Here is a 15,190-nt window from a genome sequence, read left to right as displayed (position 1 = left end):
AGCTGTTTTGTCTGGAGGTACAGGTGGGGAGGAGTGAGGGCACAGCACGCTTTGGGGAGTGGGAAGGGGCAGAACTGGGCGGGGAAGAGGCAGGGTGGGGGTGGGAAAAGGAAGGGCGAGGCCTTGAGGAAGGGATGGAGTGGGGGGCAGAGCCTGGGCAGAGCTAGGGGGAGCACCTCCCGGCAGATAGAAACTCAGCACTTATGTCCCGGGCCCCTCACCCCCTAGGGATGGTCCTGTATGTCTCAGCTGGTCCCTGATTTGTTTTGATGAAATAGGAGAACAGATTTTCTACAAAAGTAGACGTACCCCATGTTCCTTTGTTCTGACCCATCAGGAAATGTTGCTGCTTCTTTAAATTGTTTTAAAGTGAATTTAATGTTCATGAAAGGTGCCAAGTTGATAACTCTGGATTTCTTTATCTACTCACAGAACACGTATTGCACAGGTGACTGCAGTGCAAGTTGCCCTACACTTCATCATCAATATGCATTAGCTCTGAAAGTTCATCTCTGAGTGTCTCACCTCTAAGAGTGAAAGAAAAGTTCACACTCGCTTAGCATTTAATCTTTGGCCTCTCTGCTGAGAGTGCCTATAGGACAACTTATTCTCAAGTCAATTTGACAGTGAAATCTTTTCACACCACCTGTCTTGTCTACAGTGCAGGGAACACCTTGTATCAGTATTCATATTGTTCTTCTTGTTAAAGATTTTTTTTGCTATGCTGGTTCTCATAACTGAGTTCTTCAGAGCATATATTAATTCAAACAATATTTCTATTTTCAGCCTTTTGGAAATAACTTTTTATTTATTTGTTTCAATTTTGAGTGAATTTCATCCTCCTGTATGTAAGAAGCAAATAGCACTGTGTTATGGGGTTCTCACTCCCTGCAGGAGGCACCTTGTCTTGGCTGCTCTGAGGATTAGCTTTCTTCCAGGTCCGATGCCGCCAACTGCGGTTTCTCCACCCATTGTTCTCTCTCACTCTGTAGCCCTTCTTTCATTCTAGGAATCGTAGAATCATAGAAGATTAGGGTTGGAAAAGACCCCAGGAGGTTAACATAGCCCAACCCCCTGCTCAAAGCAGGACCAATGCCAGTTAAATCATCCGGGCCTTAAAAACCTCTAAGGATGGAGATTCCACCACCTCCCTAGGTAACCCATTCCAGTGCTTCACCAACCTCCGAGTGAAATAGTTTTTCCTAATGTCCAACCTAGACCTCTCCCACTGCAACTTGAAACCATTGCTCCTTGTTCTGTCATCTGCTACTACTTAGAACAGCCTAACTCCAACCTCTTTGGAAACCCCCCTTCAGATAGTTGAAGGCTGCTATCAAATCCCCCCTCACTCTTCTTTTCTGCAGACTAAATAAGCCCGGTTCCCTCAGCCTCTCCTCATAAGTCATGTGCGCCAGCCCCTAATCATTTCCATTGCGCTCCACTGGACTCTCTCCAATTTGTCCACATCCTTTCTGTAGTGGGGGCCCAAAACTGCATGCAATACTCCAGATGTGGCCTCACCAGTGCCGAATAGAGGGGAATAATCACTTCCCTCGATCTGCTGGCAATGCTCCTACTATATACTGTTAGCCTTCTTGGCAACAAGGGCACACTGTTGACTCATTTCCAGCTTCTCATCCACTGTCATCCCAGGTCCTTTTCTGCAGAACTGCCGCTCAGCCAGTCGCTCCGCAGCCTGTAGCACTACATGGGATTCTTCTGTCCTAAGTGCAGGACTCTGCACTTGTCTTTGTTGAACCTCATCAGATTTCTTTTGGCCCAATCCTCCAATTTGTCTAGGTCACTCTGGACCCTAACCCAACCTTCCAGCATATCTACCTCTCCTCCCAGTTTAGTGTCATCCGCAAACTTGCTGAGGGTGCAATCCATCCCATCATCCAGATCATTAAGGAAGATATTGAACAAAACCGATCCCAGGACTGAACCCTGGGGTGCTCTGCTTGATACCGGGTGCCAACTAGACATCAAGCCATTGATAACTACCCGTTGAGCCTGACAGTCTAGCCAGCTATCTACCTTATAATCCATTCACCCAATCCATACTTCTTTATCTTGCTGGCAAGAATACTGTGGGAGACCATATCAAAAATTTGCTAAAGTCAAGGTATAATATCACGTCCACTGCTTTCCTCATATCCACAGAGCCAGTTATCCCATTATAGAAGGCAATCAGATTGGTCAGGCATGACTTGCCCTTGGTGAATCCATGTTGACTGTTCCTGATCACTTTCCTTTCCTTCAAGTGCTCCAAAATGGATTCCTTGAGGACCTGCTCCGTGATTTTTCCAGGGACTGAGGTGAGGCTGTAGTTCCCCGGGTTCTCTTTCTTCCCTTTTTTAAAGATGGGCACTATATTTGCCTTTTTCCAATCGTCCGAGACCTCCCCCAATCGCCATGAGTTTTCAAAGATAAAGGCCAATGGCTCTGCAGTCACATCAGCCAACTCCCTCAGCACCCTTGGATGCATTGCTTCCGGCCCCATGGACTTGTGCATGCCAGCTTTTCTAAATAGTTCTTAACTTGTTCTTTCACCACTGAGAGCTGCTCACCTCCTCTCCATACTGTGCTGCCCAGCGCAGCAGTCTGGGAGCTGACCTTGTCTGTGACGACAGAGGCAAAAAAAGCATTGAGTACTTCAGCTTTTTCCACATCATCTGTTACTAGGTTGCCTCCCCCATTCAGTAAGGGTCCCACACTTTCCCTGACCTTCTTGTTGCTAACATACCCATAGAAACCCTTCTTGTTACCCTTCACATCCCCTTGCTAGCTGCAACTCCAGGCAGCCTTCCTGATTACACCCCTGCATACTCAAGCAATATTTTTATACTCCTCCCTAGTTATCTGTCCAATTTTCCACTTCTTGTAAGCTTCCTTTTTGTGTTTAAGCTCATCAAAGATTTCTCTGTTAAACCAAGCTGGTCACCAGCCATATTGGCTATTCTTTCTGCACATCAGAATGGTTTGTTCCTGCATCCTCAATAAGGCTTCTTTAAAATACAGCCAACTCTCCTGGACTCCTTGCCCCCTCATATTAGCCTCCCATGGGATCTTGCCCATTAGTTCTGTGAGGGAGTCAAAGACTCAGCCTTCCAGACAGGTCACTATGTGGTTTCCCCTTTCGGGCTATAGAGTCTCACTAAACCCAATGTTCAGGAAATGCCACTCTGTCAGTGGCTAGTAGGTGAACCCAGGCCCACCCACTACTCCGAGTTCTAGCCCAGGGAACCTATAACATGTGGCCAAAGTCTGTTCAGTGCTGCTCATTTTTTACAATTTTTTTTTTTTAGAAGCCACCTCACCAGTGGCTTCAAGCCACTATTTCCTAGGCTGCTTCCTGCCCACCGGCTCTCTTCTCCACCCTTCCATTTTCAGGGTAGGCCCTTACCTCAGGGCCAGGCTCCTACTCCTCCTACTGTGGGTTCCTTCCTTCTCTCTCTAATACACCAGAGAGTGGCTGCAGACTTCTTCACTGCAGTCCTTTCCATTGCCAGCTTTCTGACTTTATATTAGCTCAGCCTACACTTGCTCAGGTGAGCTTCATCCTCCAATCAGGGGTTGTTCCTCCAGCCTAATCCCCTCATATGGGGTCTATCACACTAATTGGCCTTTTCTCAGCTTTCTTAACCCTTTCAGGGCTGGTGTGGGGGTGAATGCCCCATCACACACAGTCTTGAGCCAGGTACAATACAAACACATCCTGTGCAAGATTCTCTCATACAAGTCTACTAAAACATCTGTAGAAGAGTAGACTCATCACTAGAGCACCTTCTTGTGGCTGAGCATGGTGTAACAGGCTCCTTCCTCTCTAAAACCTGCTGCTAATGGTCACTCCAGCCCTCTCTGTCTGGAAGTCTCTCTCATTGTGACTCAGCCCTCGGTCTAGGTCACATTTTCGTTCCACACTCTCCAGGATAACAGAAAGTTTGACAAACAGTCCAGTGTCCTCACAAAGGTTTTCAGCCCTGACTCTGGGCCCATGATGTTCACACTCTTCTCTCAGGGCTCCCTGTCATCCTTGTCCCCTTCTCTGGTCTCATACTACCTCATCAGTGGCTGGTAAGAAAACTAGGTCCATGCTCTACACTGGGTTCCAGTTTAAGGACTAGAGAGTCAAAGTCTGCTCTGTCAGACTCCTCGCTGCTTCCTCCTGGGACTTCTTACCATAGCCTCTCTTTTAGGCCTTCTCCCCACAACTTCTCTAGGTTCACCCTTCTCTCAGGGCTAGGCCTGTTGGAGCTGTCCCCTGGAATCCCCCCCTCAACAAAATCCCAAACTAAATGTACAAATATAACCCCCATTATACCCTCCCTCAGGCTTGAACTTTCATTCCTCTCAGTTGAGCACTTCCAGGGCTCTGAAATCCAGATTAGCAGGTTTTACCACTAGAGCCTGCTTTCTCCACCCCAGTGACTGCTCTCTCTCTCTCCTGGCCTCTTGCCAGGCTATTCGATTTACAAGAGGATCCCAGGCCCAACTTTCCCTCTAAGCTTTCTCCTTGACACTCCCATCCCAGAAAGTGACTGCAGAGCTCTTCACTCTCCCTGCAGCCCCTTTGTGTGCCAAACTTCCTCTGTTTAAACTTACCACTCAGTTCCTTTCTCAGATGGGACTCATCTTTAATTAAGCCTGGCCTACTCTCCAATTTCAGCCAGATAGCGTTGCCAGGTGGTGGCCCATATTAACGCTTTCAGAGCCTGTGTGGAGTAAACACCTCATCACAACACCCTACACCTGACCCCAAGCATCCTTATTATTCTAATCCTGGAGTCTCACTTAAGCAGAAGGTTTCCATCATATCAAATGCTGCAAAGCTGTGTGGACTATGGTGAGATCAAATTTATTTTCAATTGTGAATAGGATTTCAGTACAGATGTCCGAAGGCACACTATCCACTGTACTGACTAGCTCCCATTTCTTAAACCAGTGATTTGTGATCACATACACTAAAACATCACAGTTGTTAGTGAACCGCATGCATGCACATTTGGGGAGAAAACACACTACCTTGATTTCCAAAATACAAACCTCTCCCCTTCCCCCCGCCCCCAAAATACTCATTGGGATTGGATAGATGAGTTAATTTTTGTCATAGATTCACAGACTTTAAGGACAGAAATCATCTAGTTTGACCTCACCTAATTACCTCTGTATTGAGCCCAATAACTTGTGTTTGACTAAAGAATATCTTCTAGAAAGACATCCAATCTTTATTGAAGACATAAAAGAATGGAGAATCCACCACTTCTCTTGGTAGTCTAGTCCTTGCAGCAAGATCAAGAATATTTGTTAAATGAAAATTCTTTTTTTAAAAATGCTCTATTTGCATACTCCAACTCACGTTTTATTCACATTAACATTCTGCAAAGTGACATTAACTAGGCAAAAAAATTCACCTCTTCAATGAGTCAAACCATTGCCAGAGTACTTCACTACAGAAGTCAGCCCTACTGATAACTAAGCGGTGGGTGCACCTGAAAAGGTTCAGTGGTTTTGTTTGGTTAATGCTGACTAAAAGGTTACAGAAATTATCTGAAATTTTTGGGTCTGTAAAACTGGATGGTATTTTTGTGAGTTTTTCAGGACTTTGCCTGTTCAAGTTCCACCAGGAAATATCACAGGGACAACTTTTTCCGTGGTAGAGAGAGTGTTTCAGACTACCATGAAGAAGTCGAAGTGAAGGCCAAAAAAAAAAAAAAAAAGGAGGGGGAAGAATTGGGGGAAAAAACGGCATCTGAATTTTCTTAAGCTTCAGCAAGGAGTCTAGTTTGAGTTTCAAGTCAAAGATCTGAATCAATTGCTTTCTCACTTTATTTTTTAATCAACATTATTCACTTATTACTAATGATATTCACAAGTGCCTAGGTACAGCATGTATAATCCCCTTATACGGCAATGAGGCCAGGCAGCATGAAATGATATTTAAGGCAAGAAACACTGAACCTCTCCCAAAGCATTCAAAATATACTGAAGGAACCATTCTATACCATCACTGGGGAGGAGAAATGGTTTAATAGGTTTTTTCCCCTTTAATTTCTGCCCAAGCTACTTAGTGACCTTGTGGCCCAGCCAGAGCTCCATGGCTTGACCAAGCTCTATGCCTAAGGAGCACCAGCAGAATTCCGATGAGGGTAGCCTCTCTCAGCAGCAGCTTCACAGAACTGCCAACTACCCTCAAAGGGGAATCTGTGGCCCAGATTATAGTCATAGAATATCAGGGTTGGAAGGGACCTCAGGAGGTCATCTCGTCCAACCCCCTGCTCAAAGCAGGACCAATCCCCAACTAAATCATCCCAGCCAACGCTTTGTCAAGCCTGACCTTAAAAATTTATAAGGAAGGAGATTCCACCACCTCCCTAGGGAACGCATTCCAGTGTTTCACCACCCTCCTAGTGAAAATTATTTTCCTGATATCCAACCTAAATCTCCCCCACTGCAACTTGAGACCATTACTCCTTGTTCTGTCATCTGGTACCACTCAGAACAGTCTAGATCCATCCTCTTTGGAACCCCCTTTCAGGTAGTTGAAAGCAGCTATCAAATCCCCCCTCATTCTTCTCTTTCGCAGACTAAACAATCCCAGTTCCCTCAGCCTCTCCTCATAAGTCATGTGTTCCAGTCCCCTAATCATTTTTGTTGCCCTCCGCTGGATGTTTACAAGAAGGATGCGGAAAAATTGGAAGTGTGGGGCCCAAAACTGGACACAGTACTCCAGATGAGGCCTCACCAATGCCCAGTCTCACTTACCCCAGTTTTACCGTGATATAACTCCATTGACTTTACTAGAGTTCATCCTGATTTATGTCAGTGTGATCAAGATCAATATTAGGCCCTGTGACTTTGCCCCCACTGCCATGCACAGCAGTGGGAGATGCAGGAGAGTGACATTTGGGGAGGTTGACATTCATGCATGGGGGAGTGGATGCTCCCTGGCTGATTGAGTGAAAGTTAGGCAGACAGTGATGGAGCCAAATGACCTTGCCTAGAAGCATCATTTCTGGCTGTTATGGACAGGACATAAAGGAATACGCACCCAAGAAAATCAGTTCGGGGCAAAGCAACCCAGCTGATCACCCAGTTGAGTGTCTTATAATGAACTGAGTGATCTCCAGCTACCTCAGGCTTCCTAAGTACCTGTAGTCTGTTCCATATCCTATAACCCCAGGAAAACAGTAGCCTCCACAGGGTCCTCCTGAGGAAGAAAGTGAAGATTATGCAGAAGGGCAGAGGGAAGGACGACAAATTTACGTGAATTACCGCAATGCTTTTGCACTCTGAATCCCGATCACACTATATCCAAGTGGACACTGTTTGTTCCTGGTAAGCCTGACTGAATAATCTCAGGATGTGAATAAGGCAGGCTGTCCCACAGTTTCTATATGCATTACCAAAGGACCTTCCAGGCCTTCCTCTACAATTATATACATTGACCTACAAATTCTGAGTAACTGTATTTGAGAAAAGAAGAGTGGATCTTATGAACCCTTCAGTTCTGTAGTCTTTTTAAAGAACTATATCATGTCCTGTGAAAATGAAGTAAAATTATGCTTTTCGGTCCATAAGTATTGTGACAGTGCCCCCCCCATAAGGCTTTATGGAAATATGCTTATGAATGTATATATGACATAACTGGAATATGTTGTATGGTACATATGCCATGTAACATATCTCTGTAAAGGTTATGATCTACTGAATACATTCCTCCCATTTGTATGCATGTATCATTTTTGTACTTGAAGTTATGAATATTGGCTGTATACTTGCTTGATTTTTAAGTAAGCTTTGTAAGGCATTTGGTCAGCTTCTTTTGAAAGGAATTTGCAAAGTTAAGTGCCCAATCAAGAAGCACTCAAGGAACAATGTGTCTTGAAATGCTCCAATCCACATAAGAAGTCTACTTGAGGACGTTCAAGGTAGCATGTGAACCATGGCTGCTACCTGTAGTTCTGAGTCATGCATGGACATGTGACTTGCCCATGTGACTCCAAAACTCCATCTTGGAGCTGGACTTTGCATAGGAGAGAGGAGGGGGTCTCCAGCCACAAGAGAAAGTCTATTTAAGCCCTTGGGAGACCCCTCCACTTGGTCTACAGCTGGCTAAAGAGAGAGCCTCTCTACCCCCAAGGATATCTGAAAGAAACTGGAACCAAGGACAGTAACTACAGGAGGTGTGAGCGATTGCTGGACCAGACTAGAAGGAGACTAGTCTGTAAAAAGAAGCTTACTGGATGAGGATTTTATCTGTATTCAGTTTTATTACTGTACTAGACAGACTTGTGTATTTTATTGTATTTTGCTTGGTAATTCACTTTGTTCTGTCTGTTACTGCTTGGAACCACTTAAATCTCTTAAATGATTTAACTGGGAATTGGTCCTGCTTTGAGCAGGGGGTTGGACTAGATGACCTTCTGGGGTCCCTTCCAACCCTGATATTCTATGATTCTATGAAATCCCACTTTCTGTATTTAATAAAATCACTTTTTACTTATTAATTAACCCAGAGTATGTATTAATACGGGGGGAGGGGAAACAGCTGTGCATCTCTCTCTGTCAGTGTTATAGAGGGCGAACAATTTATGAGTTTACCCTGTATAAGCTTTATATAGTGTAAAACAGATTTATTTGGGGTTTGGACCCCATTGGGAGTTGGGCATCTGTGTGTTAAAGGCAGGAACACTTCCTAAGTTGGTTTCAGTTAAGTCTGCAGCTTTGGGGCATGTGGTTCAGACCCTGGGTCTGTGCTGGAGCGGACTGGCATGTCTGGCTCAGCAAGACAGGGTGCTGGAGTCCCAAACTGGCAGAAGTAGTCTTGGCACATCGGGTGGCAGTCCCAAGGGGGTTTCTGTGATCCAACCCGTCACAAGTGTAATGTAAATTCAGGAAGTGAATATGTCCACTCTTTGTCAGCATGGCTTTCTTGCTTGCAATGTAATGTGTGTGAGTGTGAGTGTGTTCTTTCTTCTGGATGTTCTACACTATGGACTTATAGTATAGACTAAACTGAATTTAAGGTACTTGATCTTTATTATAAATCTTGTGGTGTTATCATAGCTATTCCATAATTATCTTTGCTTTTTGTATCAAAAGTTCAAATCAGAAGATAAAACTGGAAAATACATCAAGATAGACAAAGACTTGCTTCTCTTCCTAGCAAATGAGTGATGAGTTGGCTGTATTTATCTTAAGCAAACATCTATGTTGTTCTGCTCTACAGTATATTTAATTTTTCTACAGTTCCATTAACTTTGACTATTTATTTAGCCTCAACAGTATTTAAGTTTCACTTAAAAGAGGCCCTCAGGATATATGTACTAGAAATGAATTTAAAAAAAGTCTTTATTAGCTTACCACAGTTGTCTTCATCAGCCTGGTTCCCACAGTCATCCACACCATTACAGTGAAGAAGTTGAGGCAAACACTTTGTTATATTGCCACAAGGGAAATATCCAAGAGGGCATATGACTTCATGTCTAAAATCCTGATTTTCCAAAGTACAATGGATAACTAATAAAAAACAAAACAAAGAATATGCTTTCTTCACACATATGCTTTCTCCTTAGCTGAATTATGCAGTTGTATTTTAATGTGAACCTCCAAATTAGTACACATATTAGTTTGTTTTGTGTGTAATTGTAATACTCTACCACCAATGTTAACGGAGGAGGAAATATTCATGTGTCACAAGGTAATTAAAATTACAGAGAAATTTCTTCCCCCCAACAGCCTAGGGCATACTGAAAACACTAGGAAGAGTACAAGCAAAAAGTGTCCTAGAGCCCCTATCTAAAAGGATAGTCTCCTGTTGTGCTGGACATTAATTTGTTGTAGCAATACACCAGATGAGCTGTGTAGATATGGAAAGCATTAATTTGTGCTGGAACTTCTGCCCCAATAGAAATAAATTAAAGATGCAAGTCAGACTTGGGTTTTATCTAATTTATACCAGGTAAAAAGTGATTATTATAGACAAATGATCAGAGAGCAAAAATATCAAAAGAACAGGACAATGACAAGGCTTGGCTAAATGATAAATAAGAGGTGATATAAATATAGTATTTGAAAGCCGTAAACTGTTTAGTTCCCTTTGGATTGTAGGCCCCCAGCCTTGACATATCAGCTGTGTTGTCTGGCTGTAGAACCTTCCCAATTAATGGCCCAGTCATTGATCCTTTACCTCTCTTCAAGTTGTTTATCCAGAGATGGCTTATCTCTGACCATTATTTTAGTGGCTGATTGCTCTTCCTAGCAGACCCTTGTGAGTTAATTCCATGTAATTAGACAGAATGATATCAAGCAGATAAACTGAGGTACAAATAATATTAATAAAAAACAATAAAGATCTTCCCCATGTTATCCACAGATAGCAAAAGTAAAATCAGGAAAAGACAAACTATGAAAGTGTTCCAGGCAAACCAATAACATCGCTAAGAAAACTCATCCAGAAGGTTGAGGAACATAGAAATTCTACATAATGTTAAGAAACATTAAACATCACTAATATTGTGTCCTGTATATAAACAGTAGTGCTAAATTGATTCACTTTTCATAAGTTAGCTGAATACTTGTGGTAGAAGGAGTTTTAGTTAATAGAAAGTGAGAGTGTGCTCTGGTATTTTGTTCTGTAAGGACCACATACAAGGGAAACTTCAGCCGTAGCTACAAAGATAAGGGAGAGTCTCCCAGGGAAAATAAGATGCAAAAGATCCATCTCTTAACTTTACATATATATTTCAAACATATAGCCTGGTGCTTCAAACTGGCAGGGTCCTCTAGCATAGGAGTTGATCCTGTGCCCACTGAAGTCAACGGTAAAACTCCCATTGATTTCAACGTGGCACACAGAGCCAGATTTTCAAAGGTATTGAGGCACCTAAAGATGCAGATAGGCACTGTTAGAGGCTAGCTGGCCCTTTAAGAGGAGTTAGGCTCAGTCTCACCTGCAACAGGTCAATCACCCTCCCAGCTGGTCCTAACTGACTAGGGATCAGAGGGTCTGGTCTGTTATTGGGTCCATCTGGGGAGAGATCGTAGGGTTATTATAAAAAGTTTGGGCAAGCTCAGCCAAAGGGCGGGTGACAGAATGGTGGCTGCTTGCTCTGTGAGGTCCAGACAGGTTGGGAGTGAAGAAAGGGCAGATCTCTAGAGCAGAAGTGGAAGTGCCTGGTGGAAAGCAGCAGGTAGAAGACTAGTATGTCTCGTGTTTCATCTGGGACTTTGATTAGTCTGGGAGAGAAATGAACCCTGGAGGAACAGAAGATCCTTGGGTTTCTGCTACTGTGGGACTCTGGGAGGGGGAAAAAGCTTCAGAGTCAGCACTCTGGTAAGAGTGGGAGAGGCCCAAGAGTTTGAATGGAAGGTGCAAGAGGGTCTTGTTAACATTTTACTTTAGGCTGCTGAGGAAGGTTGTATTTAATTTGGGGACTGAGTAGCATGAAAGGGGTGTGAATTGTGAGAGTGACTCACATAGAGGCCTGAACCATATAAATCCATGAGAGAGATGGAAAGCCCTTCTGAGGGGAAACTGCGGCAAGGATGTGTCAGGCCCACCTCATGCCATAGGCATGATGGTCTGAAGGCAGCAACCCTGGTACAGACACCTAATGGAATTTTCAAAAGCACCTAATGTCAGCCCCACCACCACCCTCCCATCTGGAAATCCATACAGAATCAGATGTTAGTATACATTTAAAAATGTGTAATCAGTGAAATAAACGCTGCTGATTTGAGTGTGATGCTAAAATGTTTGTTTGTAATATATGCACGTGTACTATGCAAATTTTAACCACCAACAACTCTTATTTTGAAATGAATTTCATTAAATGTCAAATGCATTTGTCCTAGTTTGTCATTTGTCAAATGCATTTGTCCAGGCTGCCAACTGGATGGGACTCCGCTTCAATGCCAGGAAATGTGCATCCTTGCATAACGATGGTAGAAGAAGGGATTCGGTCCAGGCGATGTCTTTTCAGATCGAGGATGAATCTATGATCTTCCTGGAGGACGGGCAAGTGTACCAACATCTTGGCACACCCACAGGTTTCCACATCCAGCAGACACCTAAGGATACCATCGTTGAGATCCTACGAGATGTGGCCAGGATCAACTCCTCCCTAGTGGCACCATGGCAGAAGATCAATGCCTTGAACACCTTCCTGATCCCCCATATTTCATTCATCCTGAGGGGATCTGCTGTGGCAAAGGTACCTCTGAACAAGGCAGACAACACCATTAGGTAGCTGGTGAAGACATGGATGTTTCTTCCCCAGAGAGCCATCAATGAACTGGTGTACATCTCGCACAGGCAGGGCGGTGCCAATGCCCTTGTATGGGTGATCTGTGTGATGTTGCGGTGATCATTCACACCTTTCGCCTTCTGACGTGCCTGGACGCCATGGTGAGGAACATCCCAGAAAGTGCTATGTGGGATGTCATCAAAAAGCAAATTGCCAGGACTCCCTCCAACCAAAATGTCACCGCCTACCTGAGTGGTTTGCTGGAAGGTGAATTTGGAGGAGACGGGAGAGATATTGCTTCACTCTGGACTCGTGCCCGCAATGCTACGCAATGACTGGAGAAGCGTATTGGCTGCTGCTGGACGTGGTGCGACTAACGCCAGGAACTGGGAGTCCTGGTGCCACAGGTGAAGAACACAGACCACACAATCCTTACTCTGAGAGCTAGAACCATTCTGGAGAGGACCCTGAAGTATGCCATCTGCTGCCAGTATGTGGAAAACCTGAAGCGGAAGCCAGACCAGGGCAAGGTGTTCAAGGTGGCGTGCAAGTGGGATGCCAGCAACCCCTTCCACCCCAAAGGCAGCTTCACCCAACTTGCTGACTGGAGGTTCATCCACAGGGTCTGACTCAACTGCATTCCGCTGAACAGAGCCATCCGCCATGGGAATCAGGACAAGCGATGTAGGAAGTGTGGCTACGCCAATGAGATGCTACCCCATGTCCTGTGTAGCTGCAAGCCCCATTCCAGAGCTGGCAGCTGCAACACACCATCCAAGATCGCCTGGTCAGAGGCATCCCACCACCCGTAGGGAAGGTTGCCATGAACTCCACTATCCCCAGAACCGACAGTCAGCTGCGACCGGACATGATCATTACCAATGAGGACTAGGAAAAGATCATCATGGTGGACGTCACAGTGCCCTTTGGGAACAGGACCCCAGCCTTCCACGATGCCTGAGCTCGAAAGGTGGAGAAATACACTCCTCTGGCCGACACCTTTAGAGCAAGGGTTACCAGGTTCCACCTTCCTATAACCAGAGTATATATATACACACATTGACGTAGTCTAAACCTATTCCTTTCCTTGGACTTGGCTTTATGGGTAAATCAAATTGCAACAAAGCACAGCCCAAAGCCTAAATGTTCCCCCAAGTCTGGCTGTTTGTAGAATATTCATGCAAGACCTCTTCTGTTCCATTCACTTATTTCTCCTCCTTTACCAGAGAGAAGCTCCAACCACCTTGCTACAATCAACCTCTTTTTTGAGAGTGCACATTGCAGTTGCTGTCCGTGCATTTAATTTTCAATTTATACTTTCAAAACAAACCATCCAATTCTCTTATTTCATGACAAGGATATTTAATCCAATGAAGAATATTGTTTAATTATGAAACACTGGTGCCTTGCAGCATTTGAAATACTCTGCATAATCTTCACTAGCTCTGTTGCATTGCTTGCTCAGATAGTACTGCCGCTTCTGAAATACGTGATCATTTTGCTGGGCTAGTTACATAACACAAGGAGCAAATTTTGTATTCACCTTTTCCTGGATATCATGCATTTACTTCTTTGGGGCATTTCATTCCTGTTCTCAGTCTCATCCTAGATTAGGAGTAAAATTTTAAAAAGCACCTATGTGATTTAGGAGCCCAAGCCCCATTTTCAAAAGCAACTTAGATGCCTAGGAGCATAGGTCTTATTAAACGTCACTTAAGATAATTCTGAAAATTTCCCCCTAAATCGTTTTACTTTAAACATGGTCTTAAAAAGCCAAGACTACACTCACAACTACTTCAAAATTAGAATATCAGAGCAATATTGTCCTCTCACTTCTACACCACAGATCTGAGAATCCAATGTTCTGCTCTTCTTGTATGCACAGAACTCTCATTACTGCACATATAGAGAAAGTCTATTGGAGCTGACCTTCATTATGTGGCTCTGATGGGATAATTTCACCTTAATGTATAACTGTCAAACTTACTTAAATGTTCAAAGAGCAGCCCGAGTTAAGTCCCTGTTTCCTAGATATGTTCAGATAATCTTATATTTTGTTTCTTGTTGTCCCCATTAATGTTTTATTCAGAGGATAAATTCACTGTTCATTAACCTTCTCCGGTGCTCTGGGCTCAGATTCAGAATGCTGTACTTCAGCCTTGCTCCAAATTGCCCTCACCAACCCCAGTATTGCTACAGAATTCAGCACACAAACAACATGTCAGGTACTATATGTGCAGTACCTGAGTGTTTAAAGCCACAGCCAGCAAAAAATGTAAGCAGCTAGCCAACTGGAGTTTGTCCAGATGGAGTAAATTGCAGGATCCGGAGCCTGAGTGACTGGTGAGCTATCAAACACTTTTCCTGAATATGTTCGTTTGGTTGAAAACCTAAATTTCAGCCAAAACCAGTTTTAAGAGAATATTTTCAACTAACCCCAATTCAGTCCTTTCTTTCTCAAACCTTGGGCCACCTGGCCCATAGGTTAATATGTCATTGCTGTAGGTCCAGATGAATTGCAATGGAATTTTAGAAATGTGAATATAGGACGATATGAAAGTGTACCTGGAAAAGCTAGAAGAAGCTAAGTTTTACATTTGGCAAACTTTGGAGAAAAAGACAAATACACCTCTACCCCGATATAAAGCGACCTGATATAACACGAATTTGGATATAACGCGGTAAAGCAGCGCTCCGGCGGGGCGGCGCTGCGTCCTCCGGTGGATCAAAGCAAGTTCAATATAACGCAGTTTCACCTATAAGGCGGTAAGATTTTTTTGGCTCCTGTCAAGGTTCCTTCCCCACTCTGAACGCTAAGGTACGGATGTGGGGACCTGCATGAAAACCTCCTAAACTTACTTTTACTAGCTTAGGTTAAAACTTCCCCAAGGTACACACTATTTTACCCTTTGCCCTTGGACTTTCACTGCCACCACCAA

The 15,190-nt window shown here is 44.0% G+C and overlaps 1 protein-coding gene across 4 annotated transcripts in view; it reads right to left on the bottom strand.

The window, feature by feature from the left end:
* RXFP1 (relaxin family peptide receptor 1) overlaps positions 1–15,190 on the bottom strand; it is a 91,674-nt gene that overhangs the window by 57,712 nt on the left and 18,772 nt on the right. For all 4 annotated transcript variants that reach the window (XM_073341463.1, XM_073341464.1, XM_073341467.1 and 1 more), the window contains exon 2: positions 9,367–9,522. In XM_073341463.1, the coding sequence (XP_073197564.1) occupies positions 9,367–9,522 (156 nt within the window). The remainder of the gene's footprint in view (positions 1–9,366; positions 9,523–15,190) is intronic.

The sequence above is a fragment of the Lepidochelys kempii genome, chromosome 4 (assembly GCF_965140285.1).
Source record: "Lepidochelys kempii isolate rLepKem1 chromosome 4, rLepKem1.hap1, whole genome shotgun sequence".
NCBI lineage: Eukaryota > Metazoa > Chordata > Testudines > Cheloniidae > Lepidochelys > Lepidochelys kempii.
Note: the sequence above shows the minus strand (reverse complement) of the source record. Positions and strands in the feature narration are given on the sequence as shown.